Source organism: Nothobranchius furzeri, chromosome 12 (assembly GCF_043380555.1).
Source record: "Nothobranchius furzeri strain GRZ-AD chromosome 12, NfurGRZ-RIMD1, whole genome shotgun sequence".
Classification (NCBI taxonomy): Eukaryota; Metazoa; Chordata; class Actinopteri; order Cyprinodontiformes; family Nothobranchiidae; genus Nothobranchius; species Nothobranchius furzeri.
Window position 1 is genome coordinate 69122474 of NC_091752.1, and position 16339 is coordinate 69138812.

Here is a 16339-nt window from a genome sequence, read left to right on the forward strand (position 1 = left end):
GTCGCATGTCTAACACCTCTGCCTCTCTGTGCGCTGGCACACGTCTGTCCTCTTCCTCGCCCTCTTCCTCTCCCTCGTCCTCTGTCTTTCTCGACTGATGAACCATCGGATGATATCTGACTCTGTTTACGGAGAAAACAATTACAGACTACACTACCTTGTATATTTCCAAAATGGCAAATAGAAATATAACATTTCTCAAATAAAATGAACAAAATATTGTCATTTTTTGTAGTCAGAAGTCATCACTAACTAGCTGCCGTTTGCTATTAGCAAACATAAGTGACAAAAAAGTTTTTCTTATTCAAAACCTATTTAGATTAAATTAATAAAATAAGTTAGATGAAAACAACTAACCTGTTCGCTGACTTGAAAGCTGGAATTAGATGATGACATGCTGCCGTTTACAGCAACACGATTTTGTATTGTATTTGTTATATTTGTTAATAAAGTTTTAAATAATGATAAAAAAAAAACCTTTTTGATCCTCGGGGGCTCCAATAGCTGCAATACCGACTCTAAACTGCGTGGTGCTAAAGAGTCGGATCTTTTTACTATGATTTCTGTGAATTTCACACACGGGGCCTTTAAATAGCTAAACAATAACAAACCGATTAATCAAAAAAATAATCGACAGATTAATCGATTATGAAAATTAATCGTTAGTTGCAGCCCTAATTCCATTTGACAACGTTTCAAGTGAAACAAAACTGGTTTGCTGCTAGAAAATATGAAATAAAACAACAAAATTATCAGGCTGAAATAACAGACTCTTATTATGAAAGGCTCAATAATATGCATCAGATTGGTGTTTAGTTCCTTTTTCCCATCTGATATTTATAGTTAAAATATTTTTATATATTTGACCTACATTTCAGTAACATTTTAGGTTTGTATTAATAACACTCATCTTAGTCATAATAACATAAATATATGCGGTAAAATATAATGCATTTCATTAACATGCACTTGTGTTGGAAATGGTAATAACATTTAATTTCTGCTGCTAACAATGTAATGGTGGCATGTCTATTATGTACGGGTTAGCAATAATCCAGTTCAAATTATGTTCAAAGATAGACGCGTTTGTGAATTATATACCACAATGGCTTGCCGTAGACTTGTAGCTGTAATGTGACCCGTATCTGCAGCGGTTCTGATCCGTAGTGCTGCAGGATGCAGAATAAACAGGATGGTGGGGACTTTTCATCCGCTTGTAGAGTTTAGTCTTTCATAGTTTTACGATAATCATCATCATATATTTTTCTGTGCGCCACTTGATCGCGAGACTGCTACCTGTTAGCTTTAGCGTTAGCTAATCTGCGTGTAGCTGCACTTTTGATCCCAAAGTTTGGACCGGTTCTGCCTTTGTGCCTTTGTTGGTTCCTTTATTTTCCTCCACTGCATCCAGATGACCACACTGTGCGCCAGTAAAAAGCATTTTCTTACACGTAACTTACTTTTGTTCAACAAAGTTCTGGGGAAAATAGTAATTCAAAGATGTTTCACCCGTGCTACGTTTAAAAATAGACAGACACGCACAGACAGTTACAGCCCTGCTCCGATATGGAAGAGCTGGGGGAAAATCAGGACGTTAATAGCACCAACCATAGGTATGTACCAACTAGCGAGAAAAGCACATTTTGATCTTTTTCTGCAGCGGTTTTAGCGCTTTTCGGTGCACCGCTGCTGGTACAGCGCCCTGTAGTGGTGCAACGCTGCAACTGCAGTTACAGTAACATCCATATAGCTGGGGGCAGAGTGAAATCAGGCTGGGGCGGCACAAAAATAGCTGGAGGCGGCCGCCACGCAAATTTGAATACAGGAAAACCCTGTATATGTGCCCCTTTTTAACTTTGAGCACCCGCCCCTTCAAAGGTCTCTGCACGGCCCTGCTCTATCTGCTTCCTTTACAGTACCTGCTGAGCTCATTTAAAGGAGTCTCCTAGCGTCTTCACACGGATGACATCCAACTGTACATCTCCTTTAAGCCCCATGAGATGTCTACGCTGCAGCTGTTACTCTCCTGCTTAGACTCCATTAAAACCTGGATGGTGGGAGCTTTCTACAGCTGAATGAAGATAAGACTGAGATCTTCATCTGTGCCCCAGAGAAGCTGGTTCCCAAAGTCAGAGACTCTCTTGGTCAGCTTGCTTCTCACACCAAACCCTCTGTCAGGAATCTTGGCATGACCTTTGACCCAGCTCTCACCCTGGATTCTCATGCCAGTTCTCTTGTTGGCTCTTCCTTCTTCCATCTCAGGAACGTTGCTAAGCTGTGTAACGTGATGAAGGAGCCATTTCTACCCTAACAGCTGTTTCCTTTTGACACAGTGTCAGTGTGTCTGAAACAGCCTGAAGGTCATACAGTCGTTTCTAAACTGTTTACATTCCAGCATGAAGACAGAAGAAAGAAGAATGAATTCTTTCCTTTTGATTAATCAAAGAACTCTATTTTAATAAAGCTAATCCATCAAAGTGTTAGTCAATGTAACAAGATGTGACCGACCTGTGAAATTAAAATATTAATTATTTTATTATGATCTTAGAAATGAAGTAATGTAACTTTAAATGGTTCAACAGGACTCATTTCACGTAGTGTTAAAAGGACTTGACACATTTTTTCACTGATCCAATCAGAATCTTACAGATCTGACGGAGGCGTGCTTCTGACGGTGTTTGGTAATTTTCATTCAACAATAAACCAAAACATTCGAGGTATGAAACAGATGCCACGTCAGCTCTAATGCAGTTCAAAGCGTTCCAGAGCAAAGTGACGGAGTGGCCAATCCTGAACTTTAACTCTTCAACCGAAAGAACCACGACAAGCTGAGAAAATCCAGTCGCTATAACAACAAGCAACGACAACAGCTCCTTTCAGAATAAGAGCTCCACTGACCCAGGCTGGGTCTGAACGGACGCCAAGACAAGAGTCGTGTGCCGGCAGTATCTCGAGACGGGTCTGGTCGGAACCGCAGCTCTGCTACCAGCTCGGTGTCCAGAGAGGGTCCGGGTGGACCTCGGCATTCCTGATCTCACAGAGGACTTCCACCAGGCAGGTAGGCGTGGCTTAATGGTGTCTCATGCAGTTCTGAAACGAACCCCAGCTTATTCCAAACCAACATCTTCAGTTCCCGTCAGAACTAATCGCTTCTTCGGATTTGCGGGCTCTGATTTACATGACACGTCATCCATTCACCGCCTCATCCATTTTTAGTCGCACTATACACTTAGTTCTTAAATAAGCCTAGTTTAATTGTTAGTAATAACATTTCTTAACTTTTAAACTTGACTCGTTCTATTCTGTTGTCTCTGAGTGAATACATAACGGTTACATGATCTCTGCATTAAAAAGACCCGATCTTCTGGTTTAACCAACCCCGATCCATGAGGCGGATTTCATATTTCCTATGGAATCCCACGCCTTACGGCTCATTAATTAAAATGTAAGAACCTCATTTTTCCCTTACAGCTGAGTCCCATTCTGTCCCGCTCTGAACTTGAGACAGTTCTCCACACCTTCATCTCCTCACGCTTAGACTACTGTAACTCTCTTTTCACGTGTCTGAGCAGAACCTCCCTGAACCGTCTACAGGTGGTTCAGAACGCCTGTGCTCAGCTTCTGACCAAGTCCTCCAAACACACCCACATCACCCCGATTCATGAAAAAAACACTAAAACTGAGTTATTTTCTAGAAAAGACTTTTTTTTTTGCCTGGGGTGTTTAGTACAAATCAGTCTTGATTATGTTATGAAATATCTAAACTTTAGAATTTTTTGCATTTATAGTTTTTACATAGCAACAGATTTAAAATTTACTATACACTAGGGCTGCAGCTATCGAATATTTTTGTAATCGAGTACTCTATCGAATCTTTTTTTTTGATTAATCGAGTACTCTAATAAATTACCCTTTTGTGTTTGTAAACCATTATATCAAATAGCATGTTATAATTATGAAAGACCTCTTAAAATGAGCAAGCAATTGCCAGTTATTCTTCAAGTTTTATTCAAATTTAGTTTTCAAAACTTCAGCACTTCAACTTTACTTCACAGTAAACAAATGCCTGTGCAAAAAATAAGTATACAGCCTGAGCCAATTTTCCCCTCGTGCGAGAATCTGCTAGCCGGCGAGCCAGAGGATAACTGTTGAAGTAGCGTTGCGAGCGGCTGCGGCCCAAACAGAACCAGAACCGTTCACGGCACATGCGCCAACAGCTCGCCGGCTGTTTCCCTATTAACACACGTCCGTTTTAATTTCTACACTCTTTTTTCTCACACTAACAAGGATTGTCGAAAGCATGTTTACCGTGGTTTTGTCAAATTATACTGATCACAAAACATTTATTTACTTTCTTTCATTTTCCTCCGCCACTCATAAATACCCGTGTCCTCCTGCAGCAATCCCGAGGGACAACAAATATCAATAACAACACAATAAAAAGTCTGACATATTGTGTAAAAATGCTATTTTTAGCACATTTTAAGTCCGACGTGTTGCTACCAGACGTACGGTGTGAGCTGAAACTGAGTGCTACAAACGAAAAAGTCGCACAGTGTCCGCAGAATGTATAGAAATACAGGCTAAAATGCATTAACTTGTAGAGGCTCCGAGTCCGCTTGCAGAAGTGACATTTACAGGTGCTGCAGCACGGAGGATGTGGTGTTGTGGTAGGCTAAATCCATTTTACAGTATTTACACTGGACTACGTTTTCCGCCTTACGACGTGAAAAATGGTCCCACACCTTTGACTTTTTCTGTCTTTTTCGCACTCCAGGGTTCAAGTTGTCCGCCATGGCTTAAGAGAAAGTTAAGTTGCATTCGCTACTCGGGTGTGCATTCAGTCCAGTGGGCATGTGCGTCACTTATTTCAGTCTGGGTGACACATGACCCCGGGCGATTGCAAAGCCATGAATTAATTAAACATGAATTAAACGAATCCTCGAGGCAGAGAATTTGACTCGAGGATTTTTTGTACTCGAATTATTCGAGGTACTCGAGGAATCGTTTCAGCCCTACTATACACTCGAGCCATTAGAGGACAAAAACGTCCCATTGACTTTAATGCAAACCACAGGTTTTGATCCTGTATCATCTGCAACAAATAATCATGCTTTCTGTGATGTTATGGTTTCATTTTGGACAAAAGTAGAATTCAGTCATGTCTCCATATGTTGCGCAGGCGAGAAAGTTTACACATTTCTTTAGATCTTCTGCTGTTTTTATTGAAGTCAAAAGGCCAACCTGACCTCTGATAAGTAAATAAAACACAGTTTGACTCTCCTACTGAACTTCAAAGTGTAGAAAACAAAAACAATTAGTATGTTTATGCACCTGCCACATTCAAACTCCTTGTAGTCTGGTTATCTGGTCATTTCACTTCTGTGAAAGCCACGGAGCTAAATGAAGAGGCATCTCTCTGTGGAACAAGTTCTGGATCAGCTCCTGCAGCCTGATACTCCTGGAGAAAATGAGGAGAGTGAAACATCTTCAGTGGACTTTGAGGTGGAGTCAGACCATTCTGTTTCCTTGACTTCTTCTCCTGACCTGTCCAGTGAAAGAGAAGGGAGGACAACGGATCCTGCTCCAGGATGGATTTCTAAAAGTGGGCAAGTCTGGTTTCCTACTAACGCAGAAACTTCCCACTATGTTCCTGCTGCAAGATGTTTGAATCCTGGGCCAACACGTTACACCATCACACGTATTTACGATGTGGTATCCTCCTTTGATTTATTCTTTACTCCAGAAATGACTGAAATCATCGTCAACATGACAAATCTAAATGGAAGACGTGTGGTGAAGATCTGGTGGGATATTGATGACATCGCAGTGAGAGCATACATTGGGCTCCTGATTTTGGCTGGTGTGTACCAGTCCAACGGGGAATCCACCTGCAGCCTTTGGGATGACCACTGTGGACGTGCAATCTTCCTGGCCACCATGAGACACCAAATTCAAGATGATCAACTCCACCCTCCGGTTTGATGATGAGCTGAACAGGCCTTCCCGTCTCAGGCAGGACAAGCTGGCCCCTATCCGCTCGATTTGGGACATGTGGACCCATCGCCTCCAAATGCTTTTCAACACTGGGTTAGATGTGTGTGCTAATGAGCAGCTTGTCCCTTTCAGAGGCAGGAGCAAGTTTCGCCAACATATGCCAAGTAAACCAGCAAAGTACGGATTGAAACTCTGGGTCACTGCTGATGTTGCCACTTCCTATGCCTGCAAGTGTCAGGTTAACACAGGGAAAGCTGCTGGTGAGGCTGCAGAGGTCGGCCAGGGAAAACGTGTCATTTTGGAGATGACCGAAGAGCTCCAAGGAGTCACTTCACATGCATGCATTCACACTTCTGCCCTTTCATAACAAACTGAACTACAAAGAGTTTGGATGTGCCTGAGCTCCAGCCAGGTGCATAAACATATTGTTTTTGTTTTCTACCCTTTGATGTTCAGTAGGAGAGTGAAACTGTGTTTTGTTTACATGCTGAGCTTCTGACTTCAATAAAAAAAGCAGAAGATCTATAGAAATGTGTAAACTTTCTCGCCTGGGCAACATATGAAGAAATGACTGAATTTGGTGGTGAACAGTAAAAATCATAAATTTGACCACTTTTGTCCAAAATGAAACCATTACATCGTAGAAAGCATGAATATTTGCTGCAGATAATGCAGGATCAAAAACTGTGGTTTGCATTGAAGTCAATGGGACGTTTTTGTCCATAACAGGCACAAGAGGGTGGTAAATTTTAAATCTGCTACACAAAAACTAAAAAAGCATAAAATGTGATATTTTGCTAGACTCTTGACTTATCCAAGGCTGATTCTATGCTGTCGTTCTTTTTAAAACACAGAAACGGTTTCGTTACCTGGTTTTTTTTTTAGAAAATAACTCGGTGCTGTTTTTTTCTTCTTCATAAATTACATCAATGACATTTGAGTATTCAAACTGGCATTTCAGGGGTTAAAAGCTTCAAAATGATTGAATTTTTTATGTTTGAGCAGGGCTGAAGTTGTTCAACAGATCTATGAAAAAAGTAAAAAAAAAAAAAAACATGAATGTATACATTTTTTATAGCCACTTTTACAAGCGGACGTTTTTGTCCTCTAATGACTCTTGTATGAAAATTAAAGTGAAGCCTGAGGGTTAAGGCTCATATGATTTATAGAGGCTCAAAGTTCAGTTTCCAGTTGTAAATACATTTCATTCTACTGTCAGTTTAAAGAAATAATACAACTGTTATATGTGTGAAAACACAGTTACAGCTGTCTGTAATTCACATAATATGTTTCTGTGTTTCCTACAGATTTTCAACAGGTGGTTCTGGTTAAAGAAGAAGCTTCAGAAGAACAGAGTGCTCGTGTCAACCACCAGCACCTAGATTTTCTCCACAAAAAGGAGGAACAGGAGAAACTCTGGTCTAGTATGGAGGGAGAGCATCTCCATTTGAATAAGGAGACTGATGCTGCCAGGTTTCAATCCTTTAGCCAAAAAACACATTTAAACAAACACACGAGAGTCCAGACAAAGCAGAAACATTTTGCCTGTGAGCACTGTGGACAAAGGTTTCACCAAAAGACTAATTTAACCACACACATGAGCGTCCACACAGGAGAGAAGCCTTTTGCTTGTGAGCTCTGTGGAACAAGATTTAGCCGAAAGACAACTTTAAACAGTCACATGAGAGTCCACACAGGACAGAAGCCCTTTCCTTGTGAGCTCTGTGGAACGAGATTTAGCCAAAAGACAACTTTAAACTGTCACATGAGAGTCCACACAGGACAGAAGCCCTTTCCTTGTGAGCTCTGTGGAACGAGATTTAGCTTAAAGTCAACTTTAAACACACACATGAGAGTCCACACAGGACAGAAGCCCTTTCCTTGTGATATCTGTGGAATGAGATTTAGCCAAAAGACACATTTAAACAGTCACATTGGAATCCACACAGGACAGAAGCCCTTTCCTTGTGAGCTCTGTGGAACGAGATTTAGCCAAAAGCCACATTTAAACAGTCACATGAAAGTCCACACTGGAGAGAAGCCTTTTGCTTGTGAGCTCTGTGGTAATAGATTTAGTGAAAAGGGAAGTTTAAACAAACACATGAGAGTCCACACTGGACTGAAGCCCTTTCCTTGTGAGCTCTGTGGAAAGAAATTTAGCTTAAAGTCAACTTTAAACAGTCACATGAAAGTCCACACTGGAGAGAAGCCTTTTGCCTGTGAGCTCTGTGGTAATAGATTTAGTGAAAAGGGAAGTTTAAACATACACATGAGAGTCCACACTGAACAGAAGCCCTTTCCTTGTGAGCTCTGTGTAAAAAGATTTAGCCAAAAGACAAATTTAAACATTCACATGAGAGTCCACACTGGAGAGAAGCCTTTCGCTTGTGAGGTCTGTGGTAATAGATTTAGTGAAAAGGGAAGTTTAAACAAACACATGAGAGTCCACACTGGACAGAAGCCTTTCGCCTGTGAGCTCTGTGTAAAAAGATTTAGCAAAAAGACCACTTTAAACAGTCACATGAGAGTCCACACTGGAGAGAAGCCTTTCGCTTGTGAGGTCTGTGGTAATAGATTTAGTGAAAAGGGAAGTTTAAACAAACACATGAGAGTCCACACTGGAGAGAAGCCCTTTCCTTGTGAGCTCTGTGGAACGAGATTTAGCCAAAAGACACATTTAAACAGTCACATGAGAGTCCACACTGGAGAGAAGCCTTTTGCTTGTGAGCTCTGTGGTAATAGATTTAGTGAAAAGGGAAATTTAAACATACACATGAGAGTCCACACTGGAGAGAAGCCTTTTGCCTGTGAGGTCTGTGGTAATAGATTTAGTGAAAAGGGAACTTTAAACAACCACATGAGAGTCCACACTGGAGAGAAGCCCTTTCCTTGTGAGATTTGTGGAAAGAAATTTAGCTTAAAGTCAACTTTAAACAGTCACATGAGAGTCCACACTGGCTTTTCGCCTGTGAGTTCGGTGGAAAAGATTTACCCAAAAGATCAGTTTAAACGGTCACAAAAGAGTCCATAAAGGACAGAAGCCTTTTGCTTTTGAGCTCTGTGGACGAAGATTTAGCTGAAAGAAAACTTTAAACAATCATCTAAGCATCCACTAGGGCTGAACCATCTATTGAAGGGGTCTCCAACCTTTTTTGGCCCGTGAGCTACTTTTAACTATTTAACTATGTGAAGCACATTGGGCTACCGTTTTGTGTATGAAATGGGCTATATAATAAACAGAGAGAGAGAGAGAGAGATGATCCGGTCTTGGGGAGGGGGCGGGGTCAATGACGGCGGCTGCAGCGTAATCATCTGTCTTTTATTTAGGGACACGGAGAAATTAAAAGGAGAGAGAAATAGAATATAGAAGTTCTTGTTCCACTTTATTCTTTTGTTTCATGATGATAAACTGATGTTAAATTCAGCGGAATGAGGAACTTAAAGGAATCTTTGGTTCATTTTAAGTTACAGGAGATCTTGTTTCCTATCTGCTCCTCCAGAGACAGCATGGACATGAGGGTTACATGGTGAGGGTCCCACAGGACAGGTTATTGGAAAGGTTTGTAGTTAGCTGGTTAGTGAAAGAGATCCATCAGCTGGGTAATTTAATCCTAATCCAGCCCACAGCCTTCTGCTGGTGTTATTATCAGAAAGAATAAAACACACATCTTAAATATTATTGGAAGTGTAGAATTTGTTTTATGTTTTATTATTTTCTGCATCAAACAGAACTTGATTCATTCTCCAACATTTCAGAAATGAACCACTGGGTTCAAATGAAACTAAGTCAAACATTTCATTTGGTGTTATTTCTGACACCCTTCAACTGTGGCATAAACATCTGAATCTAGAGCTGCTCAGAGACATGAAACACTCATATATGAACCCATTATGTATTTTATTATTACATTATGTGTCCTGTAGGTTTTCAGTACTTTTTTAGATTTTGTGAGTTTTTGCAAAGCGTTTTTCTCAGCCTGAGGCGTGGTGCTGAACGAGGAAACAGATGTTTTACTTTGTTAAATCTTCTTAAATGTTTAAATGTTTTGTCCTAACCTGTTGTGAATGGAGAGCTTTTGAGGGATGGCAGGTTGTGTCAGTTACGTTTTTGATAAAAAAATAAAAAGCAATTATTTGACATCTTCTGTTTATCAATGAAAACAAATCAATATGAAATAATCGTGATGCATCGGGGTATCGAATCGAATTGAATCGTTGACCCAATAATCGTAATTGAATCGAATCGGGAGACAAGTGAAGATTCACACCTCTAGTTCACAATCATGTTTTGTTACTAAATGAGACACTCAGCTGAAACTGGGGGAAATATATGATGAATCTAAATCACAGAAGATGTCCAGAGTTTTTAAAGCTTGTGTTCATCATGTTGTGGGGACCACAATGAGGCTACACTCACACCCAGTTCTTGGTTCCACAGACGTATATATTGACTTGGGACTGTTTGTATGTAAATATTGTTGACTGCTTGGCCGCTTGATCAGAACCAGAAACGTATGTGTAACAGACCATCTGGGTGTTCAAGGGGCCGTATGTGGAGGGCCACACAGAGGCTACGCTCACACCAGAATGCATCTGTTTTTAATAGCTTTTATGTCAGTTTGATATGTTTGTTTTATCATGTTTTTACCTTGTGATGAACTTTTTATCTTGTTTTTAGAATTTTTAGGGAACTTCTGTTTGTTTTGTCTTGTTAAGCACTTTGGTCAGCTTTTATGCTGTTATAAAGTGCTATATGAATAAAGTTGACTTGACCCAGTTCTTTGGACTGTTTGTATGTAGATGTAGCAGGACTGGTTGGCGTCTCAACCAGTTGATCGGCCAGCCTATCACACATATTAATCAAACCAGCCCACCATTAAAACATATTACAGATGATAACAACTCTACTGCTTGTACTATAAGATTAATGCACACAATTTAATTTAAGACATTTAACTGCATGTGTGTGCGTGTGTGTTTGCACTGAATGTGTTTGTGCACATGGTTCACACGTGTGTAGGGTTAATCTACATACTAGAACTAACGCTGTTGCTATCAGCTTTGTTAGATTCTGAGAAAGACAAACAAGTTAACATATGAAGCTTCTATCATATATAAACATCTAGGATATTAATATAATCGATAGAAGTTCATACACCAACGAGCTTAGTTTATATTTAATCTACGGATTAATATTTAATTTAAGATGTTTAAATTAATAGCAAAAGTCTCGTCTCGTCTCGTCTTCCTCCGCTTATCCGGGTCCGGGTCGCGGGGGCAGCATCCCAACTAGGGAGCTCCAGGCCGTCCTCTCCCCGGCCTTGTCCACCAGCTCCTCCGGCAGGACCCCAAGGCGTTCCCGGACCAGATTGGAGATGTAACCTCTCCAACGTGTCCTGGGTCGACCCGGGGGCCTTCTGCCGGCAGGACATGCCCGAAACACCTCCCCGGGGAGGCGTCCAGGAGGCATCCTGACCAGATGCCCAAACCACCTCAACTGGCTCCTTTCGATCCGGAGGAGCAGCGGTTCTACTCCGAGTCCCTCCCGAATGTCCGAGCTCCTCACCCTATCTCTAAGGCTGAGCCCGGCCACCCTACGGAGGAAACTCATTTCGGCCGCTTGTATCCGCGATCTCGTTCTTTCGGTCATTACCCAAAGCTCATGACCATAGGTGAGGATTGGGACGTAGATCGACCGGTAAATCGAGAGCCTGGCTTTCTGGCTCAGCTCCCTCTTCCCCACAACAGATCGGCTCAGCGTCCGCATCACTGCAGACGCCGAACCAATCCGCCTGTCGATCTCCCGATCCCTCCTACCCTCACTCGTGAACAAGACCCCGAGATACTTAAACTCCTCCACTTGAGGTAGGACCTCTCCCCCGACCCGGAGTTGGCAAGCCACCCTTTTCCGGTCGAGAACCATGGTCTCAGATTTGGAGGTGCTGATCCTCATCCCAGCCGCTTCACATTCGGCCGCGAACCTACCCAGCAAGAGCTGAAGGTCAGAGCTGGATGAAGCTAGGAGGACCACATCATCCGCAAAAAGCAGAGACGAGATTCTCCTGCCACCAAACTCGACACACTCCACACCACGGCTGCGTCTAGAAATTCTGTCCATAAAAGTGATGAACAGAACCGGTGACAAAGGGCAGCCCTGGCGGAGTCCAACCCTCACTGGGAACAGGTCCGACTTACTACCGGCTATGCGGACCAAACTCACGCTCCTCTGGTAAAGGGACTGAATGGCCCTTAACAGAAAGCCACCCACCCCATACTCCTGGAGTGTCCCCCACAGGGTGCCCCTGGGGACACGGTCATAAGCCTTCTCCAAATCCACAAAACACATGTGGATTGGTTGGGCAAACTCCCATGCCCCCTCCATCACCCTTGCAAGGGTATAGAGCTGGTCCACAGTTCCACGGCCAGGACGAAAACCACATTGCTCCTCCTCTATCTGAGATTCAACTATCGATCGGACCCTCCTCTCCAGTACCTTGGCGTAGACCTTTCCAGGGAGGCTGAGGAGTGTGATCCCCCTATAGTTGGAACACACCCTCAGGTCACCCTTCTTAAAGATGGGGACCACCACCCCGGTCTGCCACTCCCTAGGAACTGCCCCCGATGACCACGCAATGTTGTAGAGACGTGTCAACCATGACAGCCCTACAACATCCATAGCCTTGAGATACCCAGGACGAACCTCATCCGCCCCCGGGGCTCCGCCGCTGTGTAGTTGTTTGACTACCTCAGCAACTTCTGCCCCCGAGATCGGACAGTCCATCCCCAGGCCTCCCAGCTCTGGTTCCTCCTCGGAATGCGCATTGGTGGGATTGAGGAGCTCCTCAAAGTATTCTTTCCACCGTCCGACTATAGCCTCAGTTGACGTCAGCAGCTCCCCATCCCCACTGTAAACAGTGTGAGCGAGTTGCTGCCTTCCTCTCCTGAGGCGCCGGACAGTTTGCCAGAACCTCTTTGGAGCCGATCGATAGTCTTTCTCCATGGCCTCACCAAACTCCTCCCACGCCCGAGATTTTGCCTCGGCAACTGCCACTGCTGCACCCCGCTTGGCTATCCGGTACCTGTCTGCTGCCTCCGGAGACCCACAGACCAGCCACGCCCTGTAGGCCTCCTTCTTCAGCCTGACGGCTCCCCGAACCTCTGGTGTCCACCAGCGGGTACGGGGGTTGCCACCACGACTGGCACCGGCCACCTTACGGCCACAGCTAGCAACAGCCGCCTCGACAATCGCAGAGTGGAACAAGGCCCACTCGGACTCAATGTCCCCCACTGCTCTCGGGACGTGGTCAAAGCTCTGCCGGAGGTGGGAGTTGAAGACCGTCTTGACAGGTTCTTCTGCCAGGCGTTCCCAGCAGACCCTCACTATGCGTTTGGGTCTGCCAGGTCTACGCGGCATGTTCCCTTGCCATCTGATCCAACTCACCACCAGGTGGTGATCAGTTGACAGCTCCGCCCCTCTCTTCACTCGGGTGTCCAAAACATACGGCCGCAGGTCAGATGATACGACTACAAAATCTATCATCGACCTGTGACCTAGGCTGCCCTGGTACCAAGTGTACCGGTGGGCATCCTTATGTTCGAACATGGTGTTCGTTATGGCCAAACTGCGGCTTGCACAGAAGTCCAATAACAAAACACCGCTCGAGTTCAGATTAGGTGGGCCGTTCCTCCCAATCACACCCCTCCAGGTCAAGCTGTCATTGCCCACGTGAGCATTGAAGTCTCCCAGCAGGACAATGGAGTCCCCTGATGGAGCACTATCTAGCACTCGTCCCAGGGACTCCAAAAAGGGTGGGTACTCTGAACTGATATTTGGCCCATAAGCACAAACAACAGTCAGGACCCGTTCCCCGACCCGAAGGCGCAAGGAAGCTACCCTCTTGTCCCCCGGGGTAAACCCCAACACACAGGCAGAGAGTCTCGGAGCTAAGAAAAAGCCAACCCCAGCCCTCCGCCTCTCACCCGGAGCAACTCCAGCAAAGTAGAGTGTCCAACCCCTCTCCAGGTCTCGGGTTCCAGAGCCAATGCAATGTGTCGAGGTGAGTCCGACTATATCTAGCCGGTACCGCTCAACCTCTGCCACAAGCTCCGGCTCCTTCCCCGCCAGCGAGGTGACGTTCCACGTCCCAAAAACTAGTTTTCTTGTCCGGGGATTGGACCGCCAAGGCTCCCGCCTTGGTCTGCCACCCGATTCGCATTGCACCGGACCCTTCATGTTCCTCCTGCGGGTGGTGGGTCCACAGTTGGACGAGCCCATGTATCCGGTTCGGGCTGGGCCCGGCCGGGCCCCATGGGCGAAAGCCCGGCCACCAGGCGCTCGCTCACGGGCCCCAACCCCAGGCCTGGCTCCAGGGTGGGACCCCGGTAACCCTCCGGGCCGGGTACTCCGACTCTTCATTTTAACCGCCATGAAAGATCCTTCGAACCGTTCTTTGTCTCACCCTTCACCTAAGACCAATTTGTCATGGGAGACCCTACCAGGGGCAAAAGTTTATTTATTAAACAGAAGACTTAATAAGGTTCTTTGCTGATTCAATAACTGAAAATGCACACCATTCTGTGTTTCATTCAAAGAAGAGTCAGGTTTAAAAATTTAAGAATTTATTACTAACAATTTAAAATCTGACAACTTAAAATAGACAATTTATGAATAACAATTTATAAATGACAAATTTGAACAACAATTTTGATATTAAAACTTGTTATTAAAGCAACCCCTGTGTCTGGATGGAAAACTAAGTGGAATGATGAGGTTTGGATGCGTGAATGAAATCTCAGAAGCTTTCTTTCAGAGGGAGAACGCGTTCTGGGTGAAACGTTGGTTTTGCAGCTAACTGATGGTTTCTTAGAGAGAACAACATCGGACGCAATCTGTGTTCTACCTCACCGTTCAGACGACCCTCTGTGTGGATCTGGAGGTCTGGAGGATGTTGTCAGCCTCGGGGGTACTCAGGTCAGGCAGATAACCAAGGGTACCGACTTTCTCTGGTCCTAGAGTTGCCGTGAGGTGCACAGGTAGATGTGGCTTTGCATCCGGGCAGATTTCTTAAGGAATCTCGTAGTGTCAGCTGGTTATAGGTGTGTTTATTCAGAGCTATTCTATCGGCGTGAGAGAGCGCTTAGTGAGGAGTCAGGCGGCCGACCCTTCTCCTCTGGGATACTCTCGTTGCCACGAAGAAGTATCAGCTTGGTTCAAGAACTGAACTTAAGCTGTGGAGCTTTGGTTTTAACAAAACCTCAGAACACGCCCTCTCAGAGACAGGAAGCATGACTATGGAAGACATGTGAGGCAGTTACCTTGAAGTGAGTCCTGCATGAGGTGTAAACACGTGCAAAAGACCTTCTGGTTACTGAACACACATTACTGATTATCATAAGTAATAATTATTATTAACCAAAGAATAATCAGTCATTTGATTAGTTAAAAATACATTTATAATGAACCATGATGATCATTTATGATGATTATAGTAAACCAAAAGAGTTTATTAAATTATTTGATTAGAGTTGAAGGTCCTTCATCTCGTGATGGAACAGCAAACAGATAAACAGTCAGATTGAAGACGGTGTTACTGTAGACTATTCGGCTCCTGGTGGTTTAATCTGTGGATGGAAGTTACAGCTCGACCCAGCTGTGACCCAGCTGGAAAGAGTGACCTTTGCCCCACAAAATGAGGCCATTTACGATGCTACACGTGCGACCATCAAGAACAAAGTAGAAATTCAGCGAAAGAAAGCAAATTGAATACATATTAATTTGATACAAGTGTGAACCTAGAGCCCCACGACTGTTATTATTTTAGGTACGGAGAGTGATCACGCTAGATCAAACAATGGGCTGAGACAATGTCTTCCTCCAAACTTGAGTTTATTTACACACAATGCATAAAACAAGTTCTTCTGTTACAACCTCAACCAGGTCTGGGATCCTGGGAGGGCTAACACAGGTACGTGAGTGCAAAAAATAAAATAAAAAAGGGAGCAGTACACCAAATCATATTTGACAAAACAAACATTTTATCAACAAAAAGCGTCCCTCGTCGTCATCGTCTTCCTCCGCTTATCCGGGTCCGGGTCGCGGGGGCAGCATCCCAACTAGGGAGCTCCAGACCGTCCTCTCCCCGGCCACCTCCACCAGCTCCTCCGGCAGGACCCCAAGAAGTTCCCGGACCAGATTGGAGATGTAACCTCTCCAACGTGTCTTGGGTCGACCCGGGGGCCTCCTGCCGGCAGGACATGCCCGAAACACCTCCCCAGGGAGGCGTCCAGGAGGCATCCTGACCAGATGCCCAAACCACTTCAGCTGACTCCTTTCGAGCCGGAG

At 44.3% G+C, this 16339-nt stretch overlaps 1 protein-coding gene across 14 annotated transcripts in view; it reads left to right on the plus strand.

Moving 5' to 3' along the window:
* LOC129157291 (zinc finger protein 271-like) overlaps positions 1-10774 on the plus strand; it is a 146372-nt gene extending 135598 nt beyond the window's left edge. For all 14 annotated transcript variants that reach the window (XM_070542898.1, XM_070542905.1, XM_070542897.1 and 11 more), the window contains one exon: positions 7305-10774. In XM_070542898.1, coding sequence (XP_070398999.1) covers positions 7305-9028 — 1724 coding nt within the window. In that variant the 3' untranslated portion in view covers positions 9029-10774. The remainder of the gene's footprint in view (positions 1-7304) is intronic.
* Positions 10775-16339: the final 5565 nt, after the last annotated feature.